Here is a 24176-nt window from a genome sequence, read left to right as displayed (position 1 = left end):
TTACAAATCAGAAGCATGCCAAAGCTATGTTTTTGGGTTCTATATGAAGTTTTGGTCATTAATACTAGTTCAAATTTTGCATTTATTACAACATCACCTATAAAAAATGGCTTATCCATACAAATAACACCCCTTGTTGTTAAAATGGTTGAACCTTATGGTTGACCATTGGAGGTAGTACACTCTTTGAGCTACCTCCATGGGTTAACCGGGCTGCAAAGTTTTGAGCCAATCATACGCTTGAATCAAAACAAATACTGTAACTGTCACTTCTGCGAGAGGTAAAAGCTCTGCTACAGTGTTTCTATTTTGAAACATGTGGCATGATTCGGCAGTCTTCACATCCACTAATTTTGTTTGTCAGAGTAAAAACAACATGTACATTACCAGTGTTTTTGCTAAGGTTCTGGAACATTGGTAAATGATTTGGGAACCCCGGTAACATTTCTCCTGTCCCTCTATTTGATTGTATTGATGTACCAAGGGGAACCCTGGTAACATTTACTGGTACCAGCCTTAACAAAAACACTGGTTACAGGCAAGAAATCCATGTGTACCAAACTCATTGAAACTCCAAATTCAAATGACAAGCGCTGTAATCAGTATTGAACAATGAATGCTGCAGTTTTTAAAAAAATTATTCTCTGTTGGCACTTTCAGAAATTTCTCATGAATTGATAAAATTTGTTTGACAATACCCGACACAAAATTATACATGTACTCCTGTGGAGAATGAGAATAAATCTACAAATACCAGCCTCAAAAATACAACTTCTGATATGAAAACCATAGAAACACTGCGTTGTTCTATGCACCCCAGTGTGAGAGGATGATTCAACCTCATTGAAATGAGAATGCCTGATTTCCAATTCAGACAAAGCTTCACTGCTATTTTCAGTGAGTTAAACATTAACAAGTCATTACATCAAATACTCTGTGGACTTTTGATGATTTATAATAAGTTTTACCTTTGCTAAACAGAAAATTTATTACACACTTGATTTATATCAGTATATAGTTTCATGTATATGTAGAGCTTCATTGGGCTAAAATTATTTTTTGCCGTTCTCACATTCAAAATAAAAATAAACTAAAATATGCTTCAGACTTTGCCTTAGTTTAAGTATACTGTCACCCGTTCCAATTTTGCCACAGTTACCATGGAAAGAGAAAATCTAACCAATCACAGATTTTAAGCGGGTGGCCGCTTTTTAAAAACAGCGCCATCACATGGGCATTTTGAATACCAAGGAACGCCCCTTTGACCATATGTGGGCGTATTTAGATTACAGGTGACTGTATACCTTAGTTTAAGTAACACTACTGCAAATGGAAGATAAACTTTAAAAATATGACTGCACTTCTGAAACAGATGTAAATGTTTTATCAGTCTTGGAATTTTTTTCAATAGGTAGCGACAGCTAAACAAGAATTTCACAGACTGTAACTGACAATCAGCCTATCTGATAAGCCCTACATCTCTCACTGTGGAGCTGACCGAGAAAAGGGGAATATTAAAACAACGTCAAGAAATCAAGACTTATACATAAATCTACAAATAATTAGATTTGCTAGAATTTTGACCCCCACACCTCCTAAACACATTTCTGCTTGGTACTATCTTTTGATCGTTAGAGTCCAAAAATAAGCATTTGAACAATGTCTTGTCTTGACAAGTATGCAAATTTCTACGGTTCAGAAAGCAGGTTTGCTCATATAAACTGAGTTATCATCGTACCTTAACCCCCTTTACGTTATTCAAAACATGTCTCAATACAGACTATTATCCTGAATAACAATCAACTAACGGCATAAAATCAATCATTTCTCCATGGTATGAATACATGGAGTCAGCATTAAAAGCTGTGAACCGAGACACTGTATCTAAACTACCATTGTTGTGATACTTTTTATGTGACATATCAACCTATAAACAAACAGTGCCCATGGCAACATCCCTAAAAAATGTAACTAATTAGGTGCAGTGAGGGCGCTTTCACCACTTGTGAACACCGTAGCTGGAAATTTACAGTGCACAGGAAGCTGGATAACAAGTGCAATTGGTAAAACGCAACTACAATGAATGTCATGAATTTGAAAAACCCTCACTGTCGTCTTTCACTCAAGCATGTACATCAAAATGAGTCAATTCTCCATTGAGTACTCTAATACAAAATTTTGCAAAATATCTTTTTGTGGGGGCGAAAGAAATCTATAGCAGTTAAATTTGGACGGGCATTTCTTGAGGATTTCCTTTCCTATTTGCCATTCATGAAATTGATGACATTACATACATGAAATCAGTGAAATAATGGCCTTGGTAAAGAAATCTCTCCCTGACAAACCATCTTGGACTTAAAAAATATACGTCAAAATGATACTGTAAATAAAGTGTGAAATAAACTTCCATTAATTTCACTTGTTAGCAGTCCAACATAGATTGAAACAATCTACAATTTACAGGTAATACTGTAGTACAGGCGAAAGTCTTACGTATCAAAATGGCCTTTCTTTGAGTACAAAAAGCTTCCACTGTTAGTCTTCTTTCTCTTCTTCACCCTTTTTATGACCTCACTGCAGAGGACTGATAGGTTCTTGCTACTGATAGATCAAAGTGCATGCATACGTAGACCAGTTATGTAATGTCAGGTACTCAAAAAGTGGCTTTCTAATGTTCAAATTCACATCCCTGCACATCATAGCCCAAAGATTTGTAGATATCGGAGTTGTAATACATCTCAGTGTAATAAAATAATTCAAATCTTCTTGGAATGCAACCACTTTTTAAATTCAATATCAGGGATGAGTTGTGTACAAAATTGGTGATGCTTTGTTTTACATCTTTGCTCATAAATTATCTCCACTATGAACCTCTTAGAAACCAAAAATGTTTGGTCCCTGATATCCACTGCCTTTATTCAGCTTCTTGGGAAAAAAATTGCGTAAATTGAAGGCATTTTGTCAGTTATGATAAAAAGCCCCTTTTCTTCAAAAATGCTTGATATTTGAGATGATGTAGGTCCAATATAGGTTGAATGTAAAATGTACTGAGAGTAGACTAAACTGTACACAATTCTACTTAATATACAATATATTACAACATTAGTCTGTATATTATCAGATATTTCTCCTGCATATCCAAAAAGAAGGGTTTGAAGTTTTGATGACAAGTCTGACAAAGAAGACTCAGAAGGTATAGTACATATAAAGCATGGATGCCGACTTCCACCATTAAGTCTGACTAGTATATGGACGGTGAAGCTGACGATAAAAACAACGGAGGGAATAAAAACTGAAACTAAGACATTATGTGCACTTGATGATAGGGAAACAATAAAAATACATTTATTTTGCATTACTTCAGAATGAGTTCTAGACTTGTCTACGTGTGAGCGTTAGAACCGAGTGGAGGCAAGGGTAATGGTCTTGGTTTTGATGGATTTGGCATAGGCGACAGAGTAGGAACATTAACCGGAGGTAATTCATTTGCTTGGTGTGATGATGTCGTCATGTTCTTCAGATTTGGTTGAGTCAATTCTACCTCATCACTCTTCTTCTTCTGTTTCTTCTTCTTTTTCTTCTTTTTCTTGGGACTTTCCTGGTCGACCATGGCGCCGTCAGCTTGCTCCGGAGGGGTTCCAGGGTACACATATTTGGCATCTGGATCAACCAGTGGGTCAGTGCTTTTGCTCAGAGGATTTTCCCTTTGAGGACTCACTCTATTGGAATGTGTAGGACTCTGGGGAGATTTATGTCTGCGTCTCTTTTGGTGATGTTCTTGTGTTCTTGGACTCTCAGTCACCGACTTGGAGGGACTTGTCTTGTGAGTTGGACTGTCACCGTTGGTGGCACTCTTCGGAACACTGCCAAGGCCTATGACATCAAATGTAAAGTGACAAATCACATCAAGGCATTTGAAGTGACATTCAATGAAAAAAGCTGATTGGGATCAGTGGTTTGTGAGCAATTTTAGATACATAAAGATGATGATTTTAGAGTTTATAACATATCATTACTAACTTTCAAATCTGGCCCCAATTTCATATTTGGCTGTTATGACTAGCCTGTCACCTACAGCTTGTACAATTTTGGCCAATGGACTTTGCTTAGAGGTGATCTGACATGTGGACTGAGTGCTATGCACCTGACAAACTGAATCAACCAGAAATAATATTTGCTGACAAGAATGGTGTCAAAAGTGAGCTATGATTATGCAACCAATACAGCTTGGAGGGACTCACTGTTCTAGGATTAAAATAAAGAACGTACCACTTTCCGCTGTTGCTGCTGAAGGATTGGGATAAATAACCTTTGCTCCTTTTTCTGGTTCTTTCTTTTTGAAACACCTGTGGACATAGATAAAATGAGAGGTCAGAGGTCATTCGATTTCTAGTATTTTACTCACAGTGATCACTCCAGCATTAATTGTGATGGAACTTCAACTTCCTCTGTGTCAAAAACACATACCGTGCATTGATGGTGCAATATCATTAATGTTATGTACAATAGCACAATTGATTTTGTCTGGGCTTATAGACACGGTGAAAACAGCAAAAAAAGTGGTAAAATGTTGCAGTAAAATTTTGTAGGGAAAAATTACAGCTCTCAAAGGGTCAATAGTCCTGACGTGGAGTGTCTCCATGGTCCCTGCTTTGAAACATAATAAAACAAGTCATTGACAATGACATAGTCCCCACTTGTAATAGGAGTATTAGTCTTGATGGGGCAGGGAAATGTGGTCATTAACAAGTATCACTGGAGTGTATATGTTCAGATGAATGGGCACATAGGACTATGTCATTGTTCCCAATTTGAAACAAGAGGCATGTCTGAGTTATGGTTCTAAATCGGGAAAAAAGATCAGACCTCTAGCTGTATTGGCCAGCCAAGAAATACATATGCGCATAATAAATGAGGTACAACATGTTACATCTTAAGGTCTATTATCCTATCGAAATTGAAGCGTAAAGAACTTGTGGTTACTGAGTTATGCATATATATATGCATAATCAAGGTCAAAGGTCATCAAGGTCACGTGACATTTTGAAAAAAAAATTGTATTGCTAATCAAACCATATATGCCAAAATTCAGACCTCAAGCTCTATTGGCTTGCCCACAATTATATATGTACATAATTAATGAGGTAAAGCATGTGTTGTCATAAGGTCTCCCATCCTACTAAATATAAAGGACATAGCACTTGTGTTACTTATTTATTGACATAATCGTGTATTTTAGGTAAAAGGTTATCGAGGTCACATGACATTTTGTCAAACAATGTCTATCCTTTAGTCTATCCCTAAATACCAAAAATCATACCTCTAGGTCTATTGGCTCGCTCAAAATTAGATATGTGCATAATTAATGAGGTACAATATGTGGCGTCATAAGGTGTCCCATCATACCAACTATGAAGGATGTAGCATTTGTGGTTACTGGGTTATGGACAAATATGTATATTTGAGGTCAAAGGTCACCAAGGTAACGTGACATTTTGTCAAAAAAATTGTATTGCTAAGTTATCCCTATATACCAAAAATCAGACCTCTAGCTCTATTGGCTCGCTCAAAATTAGATATGCACATAATTAATGAGGTACAATATGTGGCGTAATAAGGTGTCCCATCATACCAAATATGAAGGGTGTAGCACTTGTGGTTACTGAGTTATGCACAAATATGTATATTTGAGGTCAAAGGTCACCAAAGTCACGTGACATTTTGTCAAAAAAATTGTATTGCTAAGTTATCCCTATATACCAAAAATCAGACCTCTAGCTCTATTGGCTCGCTCAAAATTAGATAGGTGCATAATTAATGAGGTACAATATGTGGCGTCATATCCCATCATACCAAATATGAAGAGTGTAGCACTTGTGGTTACTGAGTTATTGCACAAATATGTATATTTGAGGTCAAAGGTCATTGAGGTCACGTGACATGTAAAAAATTGTATTGCTAAGTTATCCCTACATACCAAAAATCAGACCTCTGGCTCTATTGGCTCACTCAAAATTAGATATGCACATAATTAATGAGGTACAATATGTGGCGTCATAAGGTGTCCCATCATACCAAATATGAAGGGTGTAGCACTTGTGGTTACTGAGTTATGGACAAATATGTATATTTGAGGTCAAAGGTCACCAAGGTCACATGACACTTTGTCAAAAAATTGTAGTGCTAAGTTATCCATATATACCAAAAATCAGACCTCCTTGTCTATTGGCTTGCTCAAAATTAGATAGGTGAATAATTAATGTGAGGTACAATATGTGGTGTCATAGGGTGTCCTATCATACCATATACGAAAGGTTTAGCACTTGTGGTTACTGAGTTACGGACAAATATGTATATTCAAGGTCAAAGGTCACCAAGGTCACGTGACATTTTGTCAAAGTGTCTGAGACATCTGTGTGAACGGATTGACTCACGGACGGACATGACCCAATCTATAAGCCCCCTGGACTTTATCTATGGGCACTAAAAACTGTGTCACTGCATCCTTTTTGCAATATGAATACGATGAGAAACAAATTTTTATTTTTCTTGGCCTTATACATGGGAGTCTATGGACTGCCTTATACATGGGTGTCTATGGACTGCCTTATACATGGGAGTCTATGGACTGCCTTATACATGGAAGTCTATGGACTGCCTTATACATGGGAGTCTATGGACTGCCTTATACATGGGAGTCAATGGAGGTGAAAACTAAAAAGTCCTCTAACACGGCCAAATTTGATCGCATTGTGAAACAAATCGACGTGCATCTGTATGAGGTAGGTTACTATCCTTGTACCAAGTTTGAACGAAATCGCTCCAGGCGTCTCTGAGATATCTGCGTGAACGGACGGACGGACGGACGGACGGACGGACGCACGGACATGACCAAACCTATAAGTCCCCCCGGACGGTGTCCGTGGGGACTAATTACAGTGTACCTCCTATGTACACCATCCATTTCATAAATAATCAGTCTTGACTTGACATTGTGGGAAACAGATCTAACACATGTATTTGAAACATATACCTTTGATTTTATGATATTATTAAGTATAGAATGTAGACTGTCTTTCAAAGCCATAATATGCCAGATTTGTGTCGTATGGATCTTTATATATGACATAGTTTCCACATTATATCTCTGAAATGGTTTTAGAAATTGGGCTTGGACCCAACTTACAAAAGATATCAAAGGGCAAATATATATTTGTGACATAAATCATTGATATACAACTTGAATTTATTGGATTTTCAATGTAGTCTTCTTGTAACAGTACTGCCAATCTGACCCTTCCCACAACAAACAAATTTTATCTGATCACAATTTGATTAAAGTGAGTTTCAGAATCTAGACATATTAAAATATTTACAATGAGAATTCACAGTCTACAGTTGACTGAGGCACACATATATATCTACTAACATAGTTTTATACTCAGCAACTATAGTTCAGACAAATTATTAAATGCTACATGTTCTGCCACTATTTATAGTAACCCAACATTTCCACACAAGATTTCAGTGGTTAATGCTCAGTTCTTGCTGTAATTTTTGATGTATTTTTTTGTATCTTTGTAAGTATGGTTTTTATTCCATTCACAATATTATGTCAAAATGCCCCAGGTTCAGCTTGTCAACAAAACCTGTACAATGTCTGGTGTTGTTGTTAACGATGGAATTTGGTCTGCACTAGAATTCATTCGTAAATGATAACATTGTTTATTGTATGCAATGGGTCATGTTGGCATGGCCAATACGTGGTATTTCTACACAGTTCAGGGTGGAGAAGAAAGAAAGTTCTTTGTTGCTGCCCTCATGGCTGTTCCAACCATGCTATGCCGCGAATATAGCTCATTTATTTTCACATCTCCACCAATCAGATCGCAGTATTTGCACCATCAATATGATATGTTATCTCTTTGAGAAAATCACATTTTCTTTTGCAAACAAAATACAAAATTTGAATATTGACAAAACAGCTGTATTGCTTGATTTTGAATGAAACAAACTGAAGGAGACTAATGGTGTTTCCTTTGTAGGGCAATTCACATCGATTAACTGTACAACTAAACAGTGCATGTTGCTTACAGAATGTGTATCTTTCTATCCACTGTCTAATGGAGGGAATATCCAAATCATATGTATTTGTTGATAATTCAACTCAAAGTTCAGGCTTTTAAGCATAATGGACTCCTACTTTTGATAAGTTTTGCAGCATTTATGGTTCCATATATTAGCTGTATTGTTTATGGTGAACTCTCTCATTTTTTATGTGCTCCCCTGAATATATGTTGAAACTAGCAGTATATCAAACTTGCCACCACAGTACCATACATCAGTCAAGTGTTCTGGTATTGTGGACAGTGATACTGAACTCTTGAAATTTCGGTGGTCATCGGAACAAGGCACCAGAGGGTAAGGTGGACAGTGTCTCACACCTAAAGCAACAACTTGAGTCTGTCTCTATGCAAATTAATACATTTTGAGTTTTTAAAGCCGACAAAAACTAAAAAAATTATTTTTTTTTTTATAATTGCAGTTACTTACCACTTTTTCTTTTTATAGGCATAGAAAAGAATAATAAATATGATGATTAACACTACTATTATGCTTCCTGTGGTTGCCAGTGCTATGCACGTAGTATCACATCCACCTGCAAAGAAAAAAGTAACACTGAATTTAAATTATAATTTTAAAACAAGTACCAGTATTCCTTGCATACTTGTGCATTCTTGTACTGTAGAGAATTTCTGTTACCATAACGATTTCAATGCAACTTTATAGTTCATACACACAGGGAATTTACAATCACATCAACCAATGATCATAGAGGTCAGAGATTATTACGGCATAAAATATGATTAGATAGTTCTTTTTTTAAATTACTAGTGTAATAGAGAAATATTGAAAATTTGGAAGAAAAAGATGTTGTCAAATTCTACGGTTCCTTGTGAGACATCTCTGGAATACATGTATGGTAGTACGATTACTATTGTAAAGAAAGAGCCACATGAACTGTACAATCTATTTTGGAACAACTACAGCAGTAATTATTGTTATCTGAAGATGAAATCCGAACCAAAAAACCATGTTTTCCATAGGTATTGTTTTCTATCAGTCAAGAAACCTTCAAGGTTCTGTGCTTGAAAACATAATTTCTGGATTGCTGCCAAAGTACACTTTGGCTTTGAATGTGAAAGATATCAAAAGATGGAAATTTGTGTGATGTTACTGCATCCACACTGCATGCAAGGAAAGGAAGCGAGGGGAAGCTGACCTGGCGACGGCTTGCTGACATCGGTGGCGTTGCCTGCGGGTTTGCACAGCATGTAAGAAGAGAAAACACAAATTGCATGCAGGAGAGTGAGTCCAAGCCAATGGTGAGCATGTCACTTGTAACGCAAAACATGGGTGAAATGTTGGAGCAGAGTAAAGACAGTGTCAACAAAAATAAAAAAAATCAAAATTTCAAGTTGCGTTTGTGGATGTCTTCGGCAAGGAATAATTGTTTCAGCATACATGTATATTGATAAAATGTCTGAGCAGAGATGTGCAAGGTAAGAAACACAAGACCAAGCAAAGTGGCGATTGTCTTTTGTGTCAGTATACACGTATTGATATTGATGTGAAGCTCTTGCATGATGGGAAATTGGGTATTCAAATGAACTGCTCTGAAATGAGGTCACAGGGTCATCGGCATGGAGTCTGTTATTCTTACTCGTGTAAAACACAACTGCTCTCTTTACACATTACAGATTACATTTGAATGTGCACAGACCGTGAATACATAAACTTCATGACATCAAAGGAATGCTGTTAAGTAAAAGCGCTTTGCAAATTCCTGTTCCATACTGCTATTCAAATTAAACAGTACAATCCTGCATGTATTTTCAGCGACTTGCCACAAACATAATATATAATTAAGTCACATGAATGTTTCCATAGCAACATCTTGATTATGGATGGTGCAATGACAGGTCATAGAAACAAAACACAATATAAGAAATTAGCAACAGAAAAGAGTCACTCAGGCAAAACAGATGTTGCCCTCAAGGTACAATTGCTGTAACATATTTTATGTTTCCATTATTTTGTTCCAGGAAAAAACCTTCTTGTTAAAGTAATAGCATTGAAAATGCAACACATTATGCACAGAATGCTATATCATTGTTGATGAATGGATTCTGGTCTGAGACCTCAATCATAAACGTAACGACAGTATTGACCATGTACCAACACAGACAGTGTTGATGAACTCAACACTTGGCACTCTGCATGACTTTGAGTTTATGGATGAAACAAGGACAGGTGTATTTCAAAACCAGAACAAAAATGGCAGAAAACACATCAACAGTTACAGCTATTGGAGCTTTAATGGGCTACTTTCTCTAAAATTAACACAAAATAGAAAAAAGAAAAGACAATCAGATTCCCTTGGTTCTTAGAAGAAGTGCAACCCTGAGAAAAAAACACGAGTCAGAATTATAAAACAAATTTTAAAGATTAGTTCAAATGTTACACTTCCACCAAAAGGAAAAGTGACAGAGTTTCATAAAACAAGATTTGGCTACAATCTGACTTGGTTGTAAGCCTCAGAGTGTGCACAAATAGTTGAATTTATCATAGCAACTACATTTATTACTTTTCCAAATTGCATGTGTTTGTATCTTAAGTTACAAATTGTGATATCTTTGTTGAAAGAAGTCAAAAAGGAGGGTATTTTTACAGATAAATTTTATTCCATTGTAGCTGTGTGTAGAGGATTGTGGGAAAGTCTTATTAGTGTCCCCATGTAGGTGAGAAAGTTCTCTAATATCCTTGTAATATTCCAAGGAAGTGGGGCAAACTCACAAGACTGATTTCCAAATCACCTAAGTGAAAGCCTACGGTCAGGGAATGGGGTTTTACATTGATGGTTGCATAAAAGTGAGAAGTTATGAGTCGATGCAGACAAAACTTCGACCATGCACTCAGGCATTCACCAGCTTGCCTTCAGCTCTTGCTGATCAGTGAAAAGCAAATAATTTGTACCAATTTTACAGCACTTTCAACAGAAGGTATGTCAGTATTTTAGGTCAAGAAGGGACTAGGGACTATTGTCAGCCTAACACAATAGGAGTTCACTCAAAGGAGTTCTACGTTTCAACTCCAGACACGGTACATGACTCTAGCACAGATTTCTCTTCAATAACCTTAAAGAAAAGAGCTTAAGGGTCATGGAAGTTAAGTCACAGTACAGCAAAACCACAGATCTGGGTCTGTATCAGGATTAATTGACTATAAAGACATTCAATGCATGCTCCTGAATGGTATTTTACTGCTACGATGAATTTTGATGCTGTATTGGTAAATCTGATTTGACTGTTCATGACCAAAACAGGGTATGAAATAATTGACTGTGTCCATGCCCAGGTACACTTTTGGATACGCAAGTGAAAATTTACATTTACCAGCCTGATGGAAAGGTTGAAACAATTGTCAATTTTTGGTTTTCTGAGGTGAGGTACACCAGGTATAGAGTATAAGTCATAATTATCACTAGGGTATTTTGGGAAGGCAGGGAACTGATGAAGGTCACCTGCAAACCAACGTGTCACAAATTCCTACACTGACTAATGACACCTCAAACATTTGAAAGGTAAAATGGGCATAAAAATCTATGAATTTTATGACAGGCTGTGTAACTACCCCATACTGTTTTACATTAAGCTTTGGATAGTACAGGTAATCTGATCTTAGAGAATTAGGAGAATGAGAGAATAAGGGGGGATTTGATGGACAGGACAACTCAGAAATGTGTGGATTTCAGACAAAACAAGTAAACGGTAGTTCTTTGATAGCAAACAAAATTACTGTGGACATGTAAAAAAATGTGTAATGAGAGATTGTAAGATCAGTTAGTAATCAGAGACTACAGTTTATCAATCTGCAGTTTGCAGACTTATAAGTGTTTTTACACCTGTCTATGTCTAGATATGAGGAAACAATCCTTCATCATATATGACTGGACTGAGATACATGAATTCATGGTCTTGTTCTTGAATATATGACTTGTTTGACTTTGTTTAAATACAAATAGGCTTTATTGGTGCAAGCACGCTAGCCTTGTCCTAAATTCAATCATGGATTTATATCAGGGGTACATGTACATTTAAATCCGTCATAAAATGCATAAAAAAGTTGCACTATTGAGTGAAATACATCAGCCTAGATACGAGTAACAATGTACATCTCAACCTTCTGTCATCACAAAATGATTTATGTCTAAGTAGCAAAACAAAAGGTTCTTGGCTTTAATCCAACATATGTCTGCCTTGAGGGCAAAACAATGGCCAGCAAAGGAAAGCAACGGAATTAGTTTAGTCTTAGGATATAAATATAATTAATAACATGTACAAAAAGAATTGAAGATAGGAATTGGATGAGAATAACCATGATAAATCATCAAAATAATTTTCACTGTTCCATTGGTGCAAATAATGCTTGATATCTGCTGTTACAACATTGATTTCAAATTGTCAATACTGTCTTCTTTGCTGAATTTTCCACAAATCATCATAACAGGTTGCAAAATTTCCATCCAGCCCTACAGCACAATTTAAACTGCTTTATTTTTATCATTTCATCATCTGTTCATGGTAAAACTAAATTCAAACTACAGATTCAGGAAATAAACATGGATGCATTTGATACACAGAAACATCATAAACAACAGACAATGTAATGAGACTAAATACATGTACATCCACTATTTACTGTTGAATGTTACCATGACAACATCTTATGGTAGCCATAGTGATGATACCATTTACTCATAACAGACAAACAGTCTAAAGAGATGATGAATGTCAGCTAGGTCAAAGGGCATTGCTCTCATGGTAAGATAAGATGTGCAGTTACAGTTTACAGGAAAATTAAAGAGAGTTTATCAATTTTTATGATAATCAATTTGTAAAACTGAACTCTAGGGAGATATGAAAGCCAAACATGTGAATGACTACATACATGTATATTTTAAAGTTTCAAAATTACAGTATACCATCTGTTTGCTCTTGTGGCTCAGAATTGAAATTCTAATGTATGAAAAATAGTTGATAAGTACTACATGTTGACAATTCACAGAAATGTGTCCCCCCACCATGATTTGCCCAAGAGTTCAATTTTACGATAAAATGATACATTAATGACCCTTTAATTTTAATGTGTTTCTCAATTATAACACAGACCATGTTACCGAGATTGATTAATTTTACGTTTTATTACAGATAGATGTATTTATTATCATATATTTACATTCATTTACATAACAATTACACATCATTTACATGGTTGAAAATCAATGAGATAATCAAATGTGGGTGTACATACACTTTATTCGTGACTTCAGGGATGAGAGTTAAAGATGGAATTTTATGAACGCCACATTGATATTTTCACTTCTGATTCTTTTCCTACAACTGAACTGTATGTGAGCTGTGCTGCAATGTTTTGCGCATGCACAGGCTGAGGAATACATCTTGAAGATTTTAATTATCCATTGTCTCATCACAAAGTTTTGAGTAATTAAAGATCTTTCTAAGATCATCAAATCGTGCCATTAGTGAGAGAAACTTTCCATTCACAGCACTGGGCAAATCGATTGGGTGCTAGCCAACTTTTGCTTCATTCCTTTTTTCCCTTTAATTGCATTGGCCAAACATCAGGTAATTCATCTTTTTCAGCTAATTTCAAATCTAGAAGTTGCAATATCAAGAAAACACAGAATGTCTGGTCCAGAGAGATGACAATCTGGTACAGACAAACTGATGGTAAACATTCACCATGAAGTCAAAGTGTTATGCATACGTTCACCCACATTGCATAGGTCAATGGAGCATTTACAAAATTCCGCATTTTATACCACCTGGACCAATCGGTTCTTGCGTCGTAGAAAACGGTTGAGTCGGATTAGGTAAGGTGGCTGTGGCAGATGACGAAAAGCTACTGGATTTTATTGGTTCAATGGTAGCGTTAGCGGTGGCTGTCATAGCCAATGGGATGGAGGTAGCATGAACAGACACCTGCACTGTGGGTGGTAAAGTGCCATTCACTACAGAAACGCAAATGGAAATATGTGGTAAGGTTGACAGCAAGCGCTCAAATACTTCAAAACTAGATTAATAAATTGTTTATCAGAAACGCAAATAAAGGCAGCAGTGTGCCCTCTAAGCCGATATGACCTGCCGTGACATATTGACAAACACATTGCCTGTGACGCAATTGTGACGAATTTTCCACAATTTGCCAAATTGCAGCAAAGTTTTTAGAAAGACAAGTTTGTTAGAAGGCACACTGAAAGGCAGCCAGCTTGGGTTAAGTTGGAATTGAGTCAACAAGCAACATATATACTATACGCATCTATAAACTGAAAAATAAACTTTTACTGAAACTTTCCTGTAGAAATGTTTAAACCATTCTCTCATAATCAAGAGTAAATCTCCAGGGTCTAGAAAAGTAACTTTAACCATTCTCCCATAATCAACAATAAAAATCTGAGGTTACTGTGCAAATCTTGACATTGAGAGAGACAAACTATACATTTACTGACATCTGAAATTCAAAATGGCTGACATCCTTGTCTTAACTCTGTGAGCAAAAAATCTAATTTTTGATATCCATAAAATAAGACAGCAAAAAAATTAATTCACACTGAGAACTTCAAAATTAGTCTAATAGGCGGTAGAACAGAACAGAACTTAGCGATTCCTACAAAATTCTAGCCTAATTGAGGAATGCACATCCATACAGATCCTTTAAATGAGATTTGCTTTCCATATAGGTAACATAAGTAACCCTGGATAAACAAGTTCATACATTGATAACTACATGTAAAGCAACTGTCGGAATGATGCAAGGTTAATTTCTGGTTTGGAATTACCAATTAGTTAAGAAATTGCACTATGAATCCAACGTTCAAGAGTTTGGTGAAACACTTGTTCATACTTTATTGGTTACAAATAGAGGACAGCAGTATACCAACTGAACTGATCACCTTTCCATTATGGTTATGAAGTGATGTCAATTTTAATGACATTTCTACAGTACCAGTGAAGTTGGCTCATTGATATGCTACTCCTTTGTTTCTGATATTTGTTTCCATTCTGACATAAACAGTTAACCCTTTTCCTGCCAGACAGTATCAATCCCCATCAACCAAGTCAGTAAAAAGCGGTATTGAGCCAAAACATGACATATTTTCACCGACTTGGCATGGTTTACTATAGCATCTTTAGTCCCAAAAATCAAGGTTACAGTATTTATGTTTACAACAGCCTTCAAATGTACAGTATTATGTTAAAATACACCATATGGAATATGTTGTGTTTCATTAATTTTAACCATCTTGAGCTGATGGTGAAATATGGACTTGGCAGGAAAAGGGTTAAAGGACAATCTTCAATGTGCTTTTACAGTTGTCCCCAGAGTTTAACCCTTTGACCCCGGCTCGGAAAAAAATGTCCGTATGACATCAGAGGTCACCAGGGGGTCAGGGTGCAAAGGGTTAACAATTTGTTGTGTCAGAATGTCACGTTTCAAACACTTATATAAGCCAAATTATGGTTTCTAATATTATGGCACACCTTTCTATTGGGATTGTATACTTTACTAAGAATACGTATATATGTAATTACTGGAGGAGTTTGTTGTCCTTTGTACTTTTGGCACTGACATAAGTGGAATGTTTGGGTATCTCAGAGACGATATGATATTTATTTGTTACACGTACCCTGTTCACCTGAGTCAAGCGAGACACTCTTATGATATTCAGAATTTATCTTGCATAATCCCTCTGCTCATAAACTACATATTCAGAATATGGCCTTAGTTACACTGACATCACAACTGAGGCTGAGCATTGGTTGCAAAAAGTTATAAAGACGATATTAACAAGTGACTGTCAACAGTTTTAAACTAATTTAAATTGTATCCGTATGTACTGATTCTATAACATTGGATTGATTGATATGAAAATCACAAAATGTGTAAAAGCATCTTGTGCAATTGCTACAACTATCATGTTGTTGATTTCAAAAGCACTGATTATAAGAAGGTCAGGCATAAGGCAAAATGTTGCTGGCACTGGAGTAAAGAAATCACAACCAGTGGGGCAAAGTTCATGTTCACTTGCATGCCTTATAAAATCCTTTTTATAGGGAAATCCACGATAACCTTTAATTGTTAGAGGGAAAAATAGTTTGTAATTGTGTATTTAAAGCTGCTTGCAAATAAGATATAGTTATCTTGGTTTAGGAAATGCTCTTGGTAACAGGGCTGTCAAACCTCAGAGCCGAGAGATATGCATATACATACAGTCAAATGTTAACTAGATTAGCCTTTAGGATCAAGGTTGTAATCTCGAGAGACATCATGCTTTGCTCTTGACCGCCAAAGTCAATTTTTGTTGCCTTTATAAGATATACCCCGGTCAATTTCTTCAGAATTCAGCCAAAATTTTGATAAAAAGCTTTAGCCAATAACATGTGAGGTCCACTTGGTCCAAAATTATCAAAAAAAATTACAGAAAAATTGGTAAAAAAATTGTACTAAAATTTTGGTTGGAAAAAGCATAGCACTCAAACAGTTAATTGTATTTTGTTGTTGCAGAAGCTGGTACAGGACATCTTGATTGAAACACTCAAAGATGACATAATCAACTGCATAGTCCATCAGAACAGCTTATTTTTTAATTTCAGACTACATTACATAAGAACTGAAATTTTGACAACAAAGAAAGTAACAAAATTAAAATACGAAACTTAAAACAGGAATTTGTCATGGACAAAAAGACAGTAAGAGAGACATTACCTGACGGAGGTACCGGTACATCTGGTGGAACGGGAGGAGGAAGAGGAAAATCTGGTGGACACTCTGAACAAGTAAGGTTAACTATGACACTTCTTCCATGGCAATATTCTTCTGAGTAAACTCCAGACAGAGTCATTATGGCAGAAAACTACAAAAACAGAGAAGGAAAAAAATTTACACGATTTTAAACTGTCATCACACCATGGACTGAGTTACAAGTACTGTGGATGAAGAAAAAAACTCAAGTCCTTGCAGATGTGAGAAACAGTTTGCCCTTGATGAAGCTACTTGGAAACTTCAAATAGAATATTTTGTTTGCCCTTGGAGACATACACCAGTAGTAAGTTTGATGTCTTGAGAAATGTTGCTATTCTTGATTTTCTTTTTTCATTTTTTTTCCAATTGAGCTTAAAATCATATTAAATTATTGAAACTTTAGAAATAAATTGGCACTGAAATACCAAATGCACAAATGTTGTATGATCAACAGTGGTAAAATTCCTGCAGGAATACAGGGTTTGAGATCACCTTGGAAGAGGGTTATGGATACGCTATAGGAATTCCTTAACTTGTTGTCCTACAATGCTGCCACTGAATGTGTATACTCATTTGGAATTGTCAATTTGTTCATGGTCATAATTAGTTGAGAAAGAGTAAGTTCACACAATGTATGAGTCAGGATAATCATTGCCTGGTCCAAGGACCATGTATGATCATCTACGTCATTATCGTAGGACCATAGGATTTCCTGTAAGTGTAACACTAAGTAAGGCTCGTTGCGATTCCCATTGGTGATTTTCATGGAATTTGTCTGTAAATTTAACTGTACATTGTATCATTATTATATTTTTATACACAAACTGAGTGATATTGTCACTTATGAATTGTCAATTATGACATATTATCAGCTGAGGCTGATAATGTGTCATAATTGATCACACTAAATACAAAATGAGACTTCATTATAACAATGAAAACTGCATATCCTGTTTCTGTCTTTCTGTTAGTTAAACATATAATTACACATACGCATAACAGCACTGTGTAAAGTGCAAGCATAGACAGTGGGCAAGACTAGTTCAATATATCTATGGTGCCAAGCCAACTGTCAGAATCTATCCTATCACCATAGCAACTGCGTAAATATAATTTGTTTTGCTGACATTTTTGGGCACATTGGCACATACATATTTTATCTTATACAGAAAACTGGTTTAAAACGACGTAAATTCTGTAATGTCTGCTGCCATGGCAACATAAAAAATAACATATTATATTCCAGGGGTGGATGCTTCAACTTTTCGATGATGCTCTATTAGATCTGCAGTAGCATGGGAAAGACGAAAAACAGCTTCATTTTGCACATCGATTAGTCCATGCTAAACAGACTAATGAGTTGGCATAGCGACAAATATTCAGACTGACAAGTGTTTTGTACTGCCATACTGTATCCGGTATTACCGTGGTTCTTCTGGAAGTACTGTCCAGATCTCTGGATTTTACGACAGTTGGTATGTATGACATTTAGAATTTTACAATTTCTGTACTTACCAGTAAAATGTAAATAAAACTGTCTATGTTCAGCTGTTTCTCCATATTCCCGTATTGTATAGTTCCAATGTTCCTGTGCATGCTAAAGTTCAAAGAGAGCTCACACGGAAACGAAAAGGAGAGTCGAAGTACTACACAATAACTGGTCAACTACCATATGACATGTATGACACTTCCTGATCTGTGACAAATATAGAGGTCTATCACATATCACTTATTCGGAAATAACCGAATACGTAGTGGGCATTGCCGTCAACGATACCTCCTTCCGGAGACTCATCATATTTTTCAATCACAAAGGAAGGCCGAAGGTACAATAAACAATGTGTGTAATAACGGCACCACACAACAACGATAGCCGAGCTTCCTTTCTCCTGGCTACCCGGCGACGGTTTTGTTTGGCTCAAAAAGATAAACTTCGGGAGTAGTCACTCGTTAGCGGTATTTTGAGCCGAATTTTGATTAAATCCCGCGGCCAAGACGACAACGTAGAAGATTCGACGAATGAGGAAGTAAAAATATGACGGTCAAAGGTTGTATGACGTCATCTACCAGTCTTCTGTCGAAGAGGGCGACATTATATTTCTTACGTCCATATCACAGTCTGTCAAGCGGCGCTGGAACGCTGATCCATATGCAGGATCGCAGGAGCTTTGATGAGCGATCGAGTCCCAGCCCCAGTCATAAGGTAAAGTGCATCGTCAAGCAGTCACTCAGAAAAATACGTGGATATTTATGTTCTTGCTTGAAGTAAACTGGACGCAGCAGAACGCACATTTAGCAAACAATTACAATTTTAGATTTAATCAATATCAATAACAAGATGCTTCGCAGAACCCTGCTGAATGAATGAAATAGTTCCCAATTTAGGCCTAATATGTTGTCATGGTTGTGTAAGAGCTTTGTGCGCCACCAAAATGATTGAGTCTAGCGAAGCGTCAGAGCTAAAATTGCTGAAGTGCCTTGACATGATGAAATTCGTTGCCAACATAGATATCCAAATAGAAAATGCAAATAGGCCTACTTCAGATACTTTCAGTTCTCTTTGTAAATTGTAAAGTCAGTTCGCGAGTCATTATTATCAGCAAGATATCTCACTAAATGGTTATATCCCCCTGAAATATAAAGCAAGTTGACTACAAATTTGCATATTATTCCCAAAACAGAATTAGCTTGGAGACCGTGACATGACTAAGCCATTAATGATTGTTGTGTATTTTGTTTCTAATCTAGTTGGGGATTTTGGAATTTTCTCTCGATTCCCTTCCTCGTTAAGCTATAATTAGCTGTTTAAAAATGAAAAAGAATAACTGATCAAATGAAATTTTTGTTCCCCATGGTATCTCAAGTGTCTAATTTGTCTATGGTCATTGGTACTGGGTGGAGCTCATATAAATATGGTTAGAAATCATATTAATACTTCCACACCTTAATTCATTCTTTTATTCAGCACCAGTTTTGCGAAAAGCATACCAAGCAACAAATAATTTTTATCAAATATTTAAATCTAGGCACCCCTACATATTCAAGTAGCAAAATTTATTCACACTATATTTGTAAACTTGTATTTCTGGATACATCAGTATATTTCCGATATCAATGAAACAACATTGAACAAAATTTCGTCTATCATGATTTTCCTTGCATTCATTTGTATTCAGGCATGAATTAGTATTTCAAATTATAAACTAAGCTGTTTGCGACTTTTTTCTCACAGTTTTACAACTCCAGTAGTCGTACGAAGGCCGACTAGCGAAGAGAAGTACGGTTTATTACATAACGGTAGAATAATGCGTATAAAATGTATCCATCCCCGCCGGCCAAAGCTTTGCGTGCCGAAACACTGAACACACCTCATAAGGTCAACGGGTCAGAGCGCCGATACAACTTTCCCTTCATAAATAAACACGGAACCAAGTGAATTGTATAGCGGGCCTACAGTCCGATCGATCAGCCATATTAGAAGTTGTCATTTGCATAAAAAGTCTACATAAATTAGTATTCAGTGACATACCTCACTGACATAGCGTGGTCACTGTTGACTGCATTTACACTGATTTAAGTCTATTTCGGATTTTTCACGTCATAGTAAGATACTAATTAGTATTTGGAGTAAATAAAAATGGCTAGGTGCATGCACTTACACATGAAACTGACGACGATTTGTAATTTTCCTTTCGCCGAATTTCCTTCATGTGCAAAATAGGGGTGAGTGCCGCGGGGGGTGGGGGTGGGGGTGGGGGGACACTTGCATCGGGTATTCCATCTGCACCTAGACACGATCGTCCCGCGGGGAAAGAAAATTCGGATTCAATATTACCTGATCGAAAATGCTTTAAGCCTATTAAGATAAGCGATGTTACCTCTACGACTCTCAGGAGAAAGCGTATGACAGTTCTGCCGCAGAAAATACTGTTTTGTTGGATAATTTGTCCTGTTGATAGATTTTGGCTGGTGGGGGCACATTATTCTGATCCAGTTGATGTTAAATATTATTAGGTTTTAGAATTACAAGAAACTTAATTTGTTCAGAGGAAATTTGAAACTTTCAAATTCTTTATTCAAGAAGTTGAGGCAAATTTTACAAATCGGGAATTTTTGTCTTACAGTATTAAGTTTTACACAATAATGTGTAACTGGTTATAAACACACTGATAAGGATACTTCTGTTACAAACATAGTAGTCAGGGCAATAACCTGTCGTACTTAATATGCACTCTATATCATGCATTAATATGCAAACTTATTATTATGTAAATAACATAGATATTTGATCGGATGCTTTGTGGCTGTTAATGGCGAAATAGCTGTGACCTTTGATATAATTTTCATTGTTTTGTAGAAAACGTGTACACTTTCTTTCTCCTCTCCCTGAGATATATTTAAATACAAAATATTAACTTTCCAAACATGGCATTGTTTTCTGAATGCAATATTATTGTCTTATAAATAAATATGCAATATTATTGTCTTAAAATAAGTTCTTGTCTGGACTAGGATCAAGTTTTCAATCATAACATCAGACGTAAGAAGTGTACACGCTGTAACGACAATGTTGACACTAGGCACTTCAGCATATTTTCAGAATATAGGTATGGCAGTACTGTACAAACAGAGCAAAAATGACTGAAAAAGCCATAGCCAATCAGATTGGCAAAAGAATGTTAATCAATGATGGCTAACCGATCAATGCCCCAGCTACCTTGTACCTTCTCACAATTATAGTTCTTACATCGTTAAGTTAAGAAACCTGTACGTGCCTAGGAATTAACGCTTTCATTGGTAAAACTTTGTAATAATTGATGTAGGTTCTGTCTTCTGAATACAGTTATTATCCACACCAAACCACATCCAAACCCACCCGCAAAACTCTTTTCATGGAGGTTCTAAGAGAATGGTTCTACTCCGAATAAAAAGGACGCGATGCGTACGCCGTTCTACATACTCAGTACGCCCAAATAATCACGTGATGCCGGTACAAACAAACCCACATGTGTTCTGAACGTGTATGGAAATACACGTACGTCTGTGCGCGTTTGCGCACATGGCTTTGTTTGTACCGTGGTCGATTCGAATTCCGGGTTTGGCCTATTCCAAGCCAATGCATACAGTAAGTAGCGTTCTTCCATACTCACATTTTATATCATATAGATAGAGATAGATAGAAAGATACATACATACATACATACATACATACATGCATGCATACATACATACATACATACATACATACATACATACATACATACATACATACATACATACATACATACATACATACATACATACATACATACATACATGCATATATGCATGCATGCATGCATACATACATGCGTACGTACGTACATACATACATACATACATACATACATACATACATACATACATACATACATACATACATACATACATACATACATACATACATACATACATACATACATACATACATACATACATACATACATACATACATACATACATACATACATACATACATACATACATACATACATACATACATACATACATACATACATACATACATAGTATACCAGATAGATAGATAGATAGATAGATAGATAGATAGAGATAGATAGATAGATAGATAGATAGATAGATAGATAGATAGATAGATAGGTAGATAGAATAGATTCATACAGACAGAAAGACAGACAGACAGATAGATTTTATTTATCTGTCATTTTACGATTTCCCTATAATACATACTTACCAGTCTAGTTCTTGTATTGATACTCTGTCCTCAATGTATTTTATCACTTTTTCAGTCTCAACTCAACTGTAGGTATCTGTGATAGAATACTATGCATCCGTTATTTTTCGTTTCCCACTACTTTTTATCCCAGTATAAATGTATACCAACTCACATGTAATATTCATGTAACATAATATTTACCAAATAGAGTATTTTATGGAAATGTACCGTACCAGAATTATGGAAGGCTTAATTACCGTGAAATCGTCCACTATTGGTTAACTGATTGCTTTGGAGCATGTAGTGATATCGACATAAAACAAAATTTGAACCTATCTTCAAACAAGCGGATGAACTTACCGGCCTATGTACTTCTTATTTAAATATGATTTGTATTACCCCCCCCCTCTCTCTCTCTCTCTCTCTCTCTCTCTCTCTCTCTCTCTCTCTCTCTCTCTCTCATTGATGTCAAAGTCTTGTACATAACAGCGGAAGTGTTAGAGGCTTCGTGTCTGATATCCTGCTGACAATTTATAGTATTTTTACAGAGTTCTTCAAGTTGCTTACTCATCTACACGCTACCACAATCATATGAAAGTTTTGAGAATTTATATTTTCTTCTTGAGGTACCAAAACTTCGGCACTCATTTAAAATATGTTTACTCACAATCTTCTCAAAAACAGATAGTGAATGAATTGTGATAGTTCACAAAAATAAATGTCTTGATCTTCGTATACCAGCACTTAACCCTGTGTCATTATATGTCCAAATGTGTTTTGGAATTCATGAGTCTATAGAAAGAATGAATGAAATCCAAAATTGAGTACTAGTATTTCTGTATTTTGACACACACACACACACACACACACACACACACACACACACACACACAGCAGGATGGCAGTATTGACACCCCTATGGTGCGCTTGAAACATTTGAGTTATAAATGGTGTCCATCCTAGATCAATCAGGACAAACATCGCACCAGGACACAGCGAAGAAATTTCGGAGAAGCCGTGTCGAAGGTCAGACGGATATGCCACAAATAAGGGGTCGACCTCTAGATCTTGGGAGCGGACAGTAGAAAGCGAAGGAAAAGTCTGCACAGCAAAATTTGTTAATATTCTGCAGCCCTGCCGAGTTTTTAAAAAACAAATTCACATGAAATTTGCAGAAAAAATTGTGAAAGTTTGGAAGACAAATCATTGCCATCATTAAACTAATTGTCCGTCTATTTGGGGAAATAATTTTCCTTTTTAGAGCAAAAGCAGAGGTCAACACTTAAAAAGTCTAGCAGGTCAATATAGTATAAACATTGACTTAACATGTTTATTCGTTTTCTGTTTGACTTGGTATATTGGTCAGATCGTAAATTTAGTCAATATTTATGGTCACGAGACACGACTTGCACGTCGACAAATTAAACAACTTGCAAGCGACTCTGTAAACTTTGACATTTTGGCATGGATAACGCGACCCCCTACTGATTAACTTACGCTTTACCACCTTAGTAATTTTGTCACTTGTAGCATTCTCGAGGGTCTATGCTTGTAG

The 24176-nt window shown here is 36.3% G+C and overlaps 1 protein-coding gene across 3 annotated transcripts; it reads right to left on the bottom strand.

The window, feature by feature from the left end:
- Nucleotides 1-2198: 2198 nt before the first annotated feature.
- Nucleotides 2199-18957, bottom strand: LOC139149307 (uncharacterized). Of its 3 annotated transcripts, XM_070721007.1 has the most exons (7): nucleotides 18403-18654; nucleotides 16852-16999; nucleotides 13910-14095; nucleotides 9284-9316; nucleotides 8554-8659; nucleotides 4270-4346; nucleotides 2199-3873 (listed from the first exon to the last, which is right to left on the bottom strand). In XM_070721007.1, the coding sequence occupies exons 1-7, from the start codon at nucleotides 18481-18483 to the stop codon at nucleotides 3383-3385; spliced, it is 1122 nt and encodes a 373-aa protein (XP_070577108.1). In that variant the 5' UTR covers nucleotides 18484-18654; the 3' UTR covers nucleotides 2199-3382. The 3 variants fall into 3 exon arrangements, with proteins under 3 accessions (XP_070577108.1, XP_070577109.1, XP_070577110.1); XM_070721008.1 differs by lacking the exon at nucleotides 13910-14095; XM_070721009.1 differs by lacking the exons at nucleotides 9284-9316; nucleotides 13910-14095 and having other exon boundaries at nucleotides 18403-18957.
- Nucleotides 18958-24176: the final 5219 nt, after the last annotated feature.

The sequence above is a fragment of the Ptychodera flava genome, chromosome 14 (genome assembly GCF_041260155.1).
Source record: "Ptychodera flava strain L36383 chromosome 14, AS_Pfla_20210202, whole genome shotgun sequence".
Lineage (NCBI taxonomy): Eukaryota > Metazoa > Hemichordata > Enteropneusta > Ptychoderidae > Ptychodera > Ptychodera flava.
This window is presented reverse-complemented; position numbering and strand designations above follow the sequence as displayed.